The following is a 9,196-nucleotide window of genomic DNA, read 5'->3' as shown; positions in this document are numbered from 1 at the left end:
TACGTCAACCTGGTATTTAGCTTTCTGATGATAAGATCACACTCACACCCTGCAAGAGAGTTCCGTTACAGAAGAATCTCTAACTTGTGTACAAGATGTATTGCAACTAATCATTTAGTTTCTGGGAAACTACCTACGAAACGTTCGTAGAGTGATACCGGATCATGATTAGTACATACACTATCTTACAACGCTGTTTAGTGGTTATCACATCTTGCTCAATGAATGTTGACATTGAGACGGTAGCTATTCCACCCGGAGATCAAATATTCGCTCGTAGAAGACTTCACATAAGACGCGTCGAAGTTTTAAAATGCGCCCTTCATTCTCGGGATGTAGTTTCTTTTGATATATACAAAGTCATCGCCAGTACATCGGTGAAATATATCAGCCATCTAACTGAGCTGGCATAAAAAAAGAGAGAAGCCGTATCTGCCACTCTACATGTATCTCAAACATATAGCAACAAAACAGCCAGCGCTAACACATAGCAGTGTGAAACATGTTAAAAAACGCTAAAAAGCAACGACCACAAACTTTCATAGATATGAAGGTCTTCACTCGCAACGCCTTCAATGTCACAAAAATAAGTGCCGCTTTATGCCCACAAGTTAACGGTTGACATTTAAAAGATGCTATATATTTCTCGATAGACCAAGCCCTGCTGCGTTATATCAGACTATCGCGGTACTCTAGAGAATGTATCGCACTTCTTTTCTGAAATATCACTTTCCTGAAATGCCGCTTCTACGGCAACAAACACATAACGTTACCACAACCAAAAATCGAAAGTATTTGTCCGAAAATCACTCCTTCGTATGATCTCCTTTTCCAGATACCAATCTTTCTGCAGCACTCATTATGACGGTTCTGACTATCAACATTGAGATTGGTGTCGCGAATAAAAGGCACTGAAATATGTACACCATTGTTCATTCCATGACAGCCGTATAAATTATGTCTGCGAGTGTAAACAAATTCTTTGTAAAAGCATGTAAACTTAGGTGATGGTAGGATGTTCGACGAACAAGCGAAAGTGTTAGATCATTAACCGAGGCCGTTTCACGAGGCTGATCGCAGACATAGAAGGATGATCACCGCTGCACAGCACTGGGTGAAGCAGGTGGACAATATCGCCGCAGAAGATCCGCTGGAATCAGCAACTGGAATATCGCCAAAAAATCAGAGACTTCATATCATACACCGGTTACAAAATTAGAGTAGTTTTAAAATAGTTTTAAGTGGGAATTAGAAAGGAGCAAACACCATATGCTTTCATAAAACTACCCTCTGTAAGTGGGAATAACAAAGGAACATACAAGCACCCTATTCCTTTAGAAGCATGATGTTTCTAAGCGGGATTAAGAAAAGAGCGAACAAACGTCATATTCCATTTTGAAAACGACTGTTTCAGCACTCGAAAAACGAAAAAAAAAAGCACAATGGGGAAAATAGAAACTCGCTTGCGAATCTTTTCTGTCACAGACCTATACTACTCGCCAAGGCGATCCTCGTTGACTTAAATTTATTGAACACTCAGGTGGTTAAGACATATATTCATTTATTTTTTTTATGGTTCGAAGCACCTCCGTGAGATTGTATATATTGAATTTATAGAGAGTGCAGTGGTAATTCGTAAGAAATGACACATTAATGCCAGCATGACAATTCATAGCTTAATTGCCATAACGTCTGCGCACAACTGTTTAGCACATTTGCCTGCAAGTATTGTGTCCCTCTTTTTCCCCGCTCAAATCAAATTCTGCTTCTATGATCACATATTGCACTTGCTTTGTGTATGAAGTGACAATGCGCATAAAAATACGCTGATATCTCTCCGCGGTAACCATTACCTTCAACTAATCACGTTCCCTCCCCTACTTTCCCCTGTCATTATCGCCATTGGTACATGCCATGCACGCACCTGCGCCATAGTGTCCCGGCACGTGAAGTCCTGACGAGCGGTGGCTGCTGCCGAGCACAAATTCCTTTTCCGAGTAGGAGTCGCCGCCTCCGCCAGCCGAAGAAGAAACTGTGGGGCCTCTGCCCGAGCCTTGCAGCGTCGCCGTGCACTTGATGCGCATCTCATCGTGCATGAAGTGGTTAGGCCGCACGGTGAACCGCAGGCCCAGGGAAGTCACTTGCAGGCCAGACTCGAGCCGCTGGGTCGGATAGTGCACTAGGTACCGGTTCGACACCTGGGAATTTCAAGTTGGAGTCGCTTTTTTACTTTCAATGAAATTTCCTTGTTTGTATCTTTACGGCGAACGTTGACGGTTCTTTGTTTCCGAAACTTTCTCTCTGTTTGCACACAACTTAGCCCACTACGTAATAAAATGATTCACTCTCGTTCATCAAAGAAAAACAATGAGACCTTAATTAACCTGGAGAACTCAATTACAGTGTTCTTGGTGGTTCATGCGTTCCTGCGGGATGGTAAACCACAAGTGCAATGTTACAACTACCACAAAAGAAATATTTTCCTAATCATGCCTGCTACGCCTTTACCCCTTTGCACTGCTATCGTTTAGTCGGTTAATAATACCAGGCTCCTTATGCGCCTGGTGACAGGGTGAAATCCCGCTTTGTTTTCGATGTTGTCAAGTTCTGGGGGTTGAATCAGCGGTTCTTTCTTATTTTCCTTCATGATATTTTTAAATGTCCTGCTTTAAACGATAAAATCATAATAAAGCTCTACATCACTGCCAGATTTATTCGGGAGTGAATTCGATCAGATGTAACAGCGTTCCGCACAAGTATAAGCAATACGTACCGGTGTAAGAGACGCAATAATGTTTTTCTCATTTACAGCCAATATACGGTACTCTGACGAGACACAACTCTGTCGGACTAAAAGTAAATTCATTTCTCCGCCCTGCTAGCAGAGCACGGAACCTTTATAACGTGTGCCTGTGAGTGCTGGAACTTGCGACCGTGTGCAGCATTCGATGCGATCTAATCTAAGGGGCCTTCTGTCGCTAGGCGCTTGGAGAGCGAGTTTTCATTGACGTTACCAAGCTCGTTGGCAATTGCAGCTCTATAACTCCCGGTGTGACCAGTTCGTCAAGATGTTTAGCTCTGACTGTCTCGAAATTGGAAGGTTAGCGCAGTGTCATTCCATTTGCACCGCTTTACAGAATAAAATTTTTCAAAGCACAAGTTCAAAACAGAGATTCATGGCATCGGCGAACCTACAGCTTCCTGGGGGTCATCTTGGAGGAGGACCAAATGCAGGGACGATTTCTCATGTTTCCTCAGCGGAATATTTAGTCCTCGTTTTCGCAGAGGGTTGATGAATGCCGACTGCTAGAGTTATCTCGAGCAAACTCTGGAAAGCATTCTAGTAGACTAAGAATGTCGCTTTAAATTATGCTTCTTATTTAGCTGTGACGTGCGTATCAAATTAGGCACATAGAAGAAAAGGCATAGCCTTTACCTTGACGTGTTATTAGTTCTACGGATCTTTCGTGCAATAGTTCCAGCTGTCTGGTTAGTTGGTTTATGGAGTTGAACGTCCCAAAGCGACCCATCCTATAACAGACGCCGTAGCGGAGGGTTCCGTAATTTTGCATTACCTAGGGTTATTTAAGGTGCACTCGCATCGCACAACACAAGGGCCCCTAGATTTTCGCATACATCAAAAAGCGGTCGCCGTGGCCGGGAATCGATCCCGCATCCTTAAACCGTGCAGTCGAGCGCCCTAATAACTACACTACCACGCGCGGGGTCGTTCCAGCTTTGAAGCTATGCAAACTATGGTCCTTATAGAATTTTCGCAGCAAGAGGTGGAAGTAACAAATGGAACAATAAACTTCTGCAGCACAATTGATCTGCAAGCACATAATTCTCATCCGGAACCCACTCGTAGTTGAATAGGATTGAGAGTCACTTGAAAACAAGTAAGGAGAAGCACTCGCCTCTCTGTCGTTCAGTTGCCACTGCAGTTCAACGGGGCGTCCGTAGCGCGAGTAGCTGCAGGTCACGTTGACCAAGTCGCCAACGTGGTAGCTCGCCTGGCCGCCCGTGATCGAGGGCTTGTCATCCTCGGACCCTGCGTAGACAACGGCAGCAATGATAGCGAGATGGCTAAGGCCGAACGTGGAGCGAATTCTTTCCTAGATTATTATGTCAAGCGTATGAACAGCAAGACAGCAGCGAAAATGAACTCATCCAAGTTTATTACTTCTTGTTTGATATACCCAACGCAGTGGTCTGTCCTCATGTTTTATTAATTGCCTTCTGGCGTTTTTTACACATACTCGATAAGGAGACTGCTAGTACTTTTTTGGTAAGAGATATTCGCTACCATCTCTTTTTGTTTATAGCTTTACGTTCACACGTTCATTCGCACGATGGCACATTCAGTTCATGCTACCCCGACAGTCTGTTCCCTTGCTTTCTTCTCCCCATACACACACGTGCGCACTATAACACGTTCAATAGTTTACTTTTTATTTCAATATACTGCAGGCCATTGTTTTGGCCCAAGCAGGATGGGCATACAAATGTAATCGTACAAAAAAAACAACACAGAGTGAGGAGTTACACGTGGGAACGACACATGTCAGAGAACATTATGCCAAAACGTATGAGCAATTAATGGCAAGCACACACCTCGTGTATGTTAGGAATGCGAAATTGCATGAAAGATGAATTATTTTGGAAGGACACAGGATACATTAGGCATGCAAAATTTAGGACTCTAGCTCATTGACAGAATTATTGCTTTAAAATTAGTACTTGCCGAAGAATTCATTTCTGTGACTGTGCGAGCAGAAAAAAACTATAATTAAATATGTTTGCTCGAGCGTGAATTGGGGCTAAAGAATGTTCGTGACTGTGCCGCAGTTTCCCTGTATTATGTTGTTTAACGGATTTTGGAATGATTAATTTATTCTTTCTGAAATAAATGTAACGCGGCTAACTTTCCTTCGGGCCTCTAACGTGTGTTAAGAAACTACATTAAACTGGAATGGGAATCTCAGCGCCTATATATATTCCAAAACTAGATCTAACTGCATTTCTCTGAACCCTCTAAAGTTAAACAATATCGTTCTTATAATAGGAATGATAGGAATCACAAGGTCGAAACTAGAATATGCATTTGCATATTCGAGTTTCGACCTTGTGCATGCATTATAAGCTATAACCTTCGTACTATTTGGGGCACCTTTATGTTTTCTCAAGAAACAAAGCTTTCTAAGGGCAGTTACACAACTATCGGATATATGTTCTGACCACGTGAACTTGTTAGTTAGTTTAAGGAATAACAGCGCGGAGACGAAGGTCAAGGAAGAAGACAACAGCGCTGAACAACACATCGCAGGTGTTGTCTTCTTTCTTGTCCTTCGTTTCCGTGCTGTTAATCCTCAAACATGTACAAACTAGCTCAACTCTTCGTTTTATTGGACTTTTGTTAGTTTGTATAACGCCAAGGTATTTAAACTTATCAACTACTAGAAATGGCGCTGTTTTGGAGTGAATATGTGAAAGCACTAAATGACCTTTTTCATCTAACATGCATAACTACCGCTTTCTCGATATTCAGCTCCAATCCAAAGCAATCACACCAGCTTTCTATAGCAGGAATACTGTTTTGTAACGAGATGTGATCATCAGCAGAGGTTATTTCTTTGAAAACAATACAATCATCAGCAAGCAGCTAATGGATACACCAGTGGGGCCACATCAACTAAATCATTAACATGCAGTAAGACTTAACCCCATGGTGGTCAAATGCTTTCTCAGGAAACAACTTGTATCAATTTCTCAAAAAGCGGGCGATGCACCCACGGGGAAACCAAAAGTAGGAGAGCGCTGACCAGCAAATAAGGCTGACTTTTTTCTTGGCGAAATGTTTTTCTGTAGGAACGAAGAATTGTGGCTGTTTCTTTGTGACCGCCTGCTTTCGAATAAGGCCTGAAATGTACACATGATTGCTGCCGAACTGCATGTGCGGAAGTTAACTATGGTTGACTACAGTGGGACGTGCCGGCGTCTCAGTAAATGTAGTACGTATCGAATGTTAAAATGCGGAATTTGTACGGTCGGATACAACTCAGGAGCGAAGCGGCATATGTCGCTCAAACGTCACTTTTCAGTAAATGACGCCCACCGATTTTCTTGACACTGTGCTTAATCTGGTAAAATCGTGCTTATTCCCCTTCCATTCGATACACCCGGCAATGTCCCGATAGCAAATATAAGAGGAACGTCGATCACTTTATTAGAGCCGGTCGACGCCAGTGGCAGGAGAGCCTCCTTTGAGAAGCATTTGCCGCTTTATTCTGAAGTTGTATCCGACTATAAAACTCGGTGACCAGTTGATTATTATGCTATGAGCGTAAATAAGCTAAACTAGCAGACTGTTTCCACGTTATAGACCAAGAAATTGGTCATAGCCCTCGAATGCTTTCGGCAGCTTTGTAATATATCTTGTTGATGCAGAGCAATTATATCACAGTGAGAGTGGTGTCATCTGTTGATTGTGTCTTACTGGGATGATGAGACAGGGCACCACTTGATATATTCTCCCTGAATCAATTCTAAAATCAAAAATCTCTTTGCGCTTTTACTTCCCCATAGTGTGTGAAATTTTGAAAAATAATAAATATACCGCTGCAAGCGTTCCTGGGCTTCCGAACATATAAAAAGCACAAAGGACAGTTTCTTTAGTATACCAAACGCAATTCCACATTCTTGATGTCTATAACTCCTGAGAGACTGGTCGGCGAAAGTTACTGCAACGTATTTTATTTTTACAGAAAGAAAGCTGGTAGAAAATGACTTCTTTAAGTGGAAGCCAAAAGGCAAGCAGTTCATTATTACATCAGTTGTTTTTTTCTCTCTTGCAACGTGCACTGATTCCCTTATCTAACGCCTGACTTACTTTACGATGGTTCTGACTGCACGTATACTGCAATCCATATTAAGTGACGTCAACTGGTCGAAATTACCCGGAGCTAGAGCCTCAAATGGTTATTGCTGTCAAGGATCCTCGTTTATTTGTTTACAATGCCCCTAAACGCCCTCGTGAAATGGTGTTACATAGGCGGAGTGGGGGAAGGTGGCGTAGGAAGATATAACATAAAAATGTAGCCCTGAAGCTTGAAAAATTGACAATATCACAGCCCACTTGATAGCCAAAACAGTAGAGCGCATGAAATATAACTTCGAGTGGTACCAAATATGTTAGTTCACAGTGTTTTGTCGCAAAAGACTGAAAATGTTTATTTTAATTTAGTATCTCCAAACTTGCGCAATGTGCGCGGTTACCCTGCAACAAGGACCCATGCTGTGCTTTCGGCCGTAGTAGGCTGCTGAAGCTTCAGGCCTTTAAGGAGACTTTTGAAAGAAACGACTCACATCCGCAATAAACACAGGGGTACATAATTACATTACGTAGTAATAATGCGATCATATTACAAGCTGTTAATACAATTTGTCTATTTTTGTATCAAGCTTCCAAGGTTGCATTGTTTAACCCCGACATATCTGCTCACACCATTCTGGTCATCTAGGTGGTGGTCATATGTTGGCCTGAAGGTGTCTACAAGTGTAGTAATGGACCCAATAAAGATACATTAAAACGTAAAGCTACCGCTACCGGACCGGTGACGTCGCCTCTCTCCAGCCAATGAGCGAATGCATATTTCAGACGTTACCGAGTGCCATCAAAAGCACGATTTCTTTTAAGACGGTCCTTTTTGCAGTTTATATTGTTTGCTGATGGAGTTGAAAACTTGATATTTTCGGGTACCTTAGAAATCTTTATTTTGTTGTTTTCAATAGCCTCCCGCATGCGGCCTTATCCCTGTGACTATAGCGCACTAAACGATCTTTGCACTTTTTTGCTCAGGCTAAGTGTCGCAAAATGCGTTTTTTTTTTTTCATTTTCTTTGCAGGGTGAGATGCGCCGATATCCGTCTAGAAGGAGTGCAGGGAAGCACAACTGTTTTCGCATTATTCCACTCTTTTTTAGTATCATTTGGCTGGTTTATCTTAATGTTTATGCGTCGACTTTAAATTGAGCACTGCCGCATGGAACGCTTACGCCTGTCTGTGCTACACCTGTCTGCCCGTTTGTCGTTTTTGGAATCGATTTAAGAAGCTCTGTTCTCGTTCAGATTACTTTACGTACGCGTGCTTTTGGCGTCCTGCGCTGCCACTGTCTCCTCGCTGGACAGCGTATATGCCTCGGACACGGTAGCCGTGCACTTGAGCTTCATGATGCCGTAGGTGAAGTGGCGGGACTCGGCTGTGAAGGTCATCCCCAAGGACGAATGATACAGCTGGTCTTCATCTCGGAGAATAGGGTTCATCCTTTCGTATCTGGGTGGGACCTGTGACCGAAGTGCCAAAATGGGAGCTTGGTATCATACCAACAACGAACACACGCGGATGTTAATATTTCATGAGGAGCTGTGAAAGATTCTGAAATATGTTCCTATGCACTAGCCTTTTATTTCAGTGCATTATAGTCATTGGCATGTATTTTGTATACGAATTTCCGGCAAATAGACGACCTAGATGCACTGACCTGTTCGCCATTGATGTACCACCCTAGGACAGCTGGCGGTTTTGAGGCCCCTGCTTGGCAGGTCACGTTGACGATGTCCCCTATCCTGTAGTGTGGCTTCGTGCCTGTAATCTCAGGCCCCTTTTTTGGCAACACTGAAAATAGCACAAAGCAGAAAGTGGTTAAAACCTTGAAATACGGGCAGAGTTAACTTGGCAGCCAATTAGAGCAGGCATTTTTTCCATTTAATTGTGGGCATTCAATTGTCGATATTGCTTTCAGTATAGTGTACCTCACACTATACTCACACTGTTCCGCGGAGTAAGCACTGAAGTAGCGCACATTAGACGCTAGCAAAAAGAAGCAAGTCAAAGTCCAAACTTCTGGGATTGATTGATTTATTGAATGTCCTTTATTGAATGTGAAGGCTCATGGCCATGGATGGGGATAAAGGGGAGTAGACAGAATCTTCATTGTTTAGGTCGTCACTCGAATCACATTGCTCTAACCAGGCCACTAAGTGAGCCATACTTGGCAACTATCATTTGTGTTTTAGCATCAGTTTCTAGAAGGGAACGGTAGTTCAGGCGGTAGGGTTTGATCTCGGAGCGTCCAGTAGAAAAAGCAGGGCATCCCAGAGATATGCCGCCGCGAGTTAGAGTCGTACAGTGGGGGAAC

General features: G+C 43.0%; 1 protein-coding gene across 1 annotated transcript in view; it reads right to left on the bottom strand.

The window, feature by feature from the left end:
- Positions 1-1,062: 1,062 nt before the first annotated feature.
- LOC146185839 (uncharacterized) overlaps positions 1,063-9,196 on the bottom strand; it is a 102,995-nt gene continuing 94,861 nt past the window's right edge. Inside the window, exons 4-8 of the mRNA XM_084607930.1 lie at positions 8,540-8,673; positions 8,141-8,342; positions 3,918-4,051; positions 1,925-2,198; positions 1,063-1,163 (exon numbers count right to left, since the gene is read on the bottom strand). Of these exons, the coding sequence (XP_084464056.1) occupies positions 1,063-1,163; positions 1,925-2,198; positions 3,918-4,051; positions 8,141-8,342; positions 8,540-8,673 (845 nt within the window). The remainder of the gene's footprint in view (positions 1,164-1,924; positions 2,199-3,917; positions 4,052-8,140; positions 8,343-8,539; positions 8,674-9,196) is intronic.

Source organism: Amblyomma maculatum, chromosome 6 (assembly GCF_055883805.1).
Source record: "Amblyomma maculatum isolate TAMU_Amacu chromosome 6, ASM5588380v1, whole genome shotgun sequence".
Taxonomy (NCBI): domain Eukaryota; kingdom Metazoa; phylum Arthropoda; class Arachnida; order Ixodida; family Ixodidae; genus Amblyomma; species Amblyomma maculatum.
The sequence above is the reverse complement of the archived record's forward strand: the minus strand, read 5'-3'. Positions and strand labels throughout refer to the sequence as shown.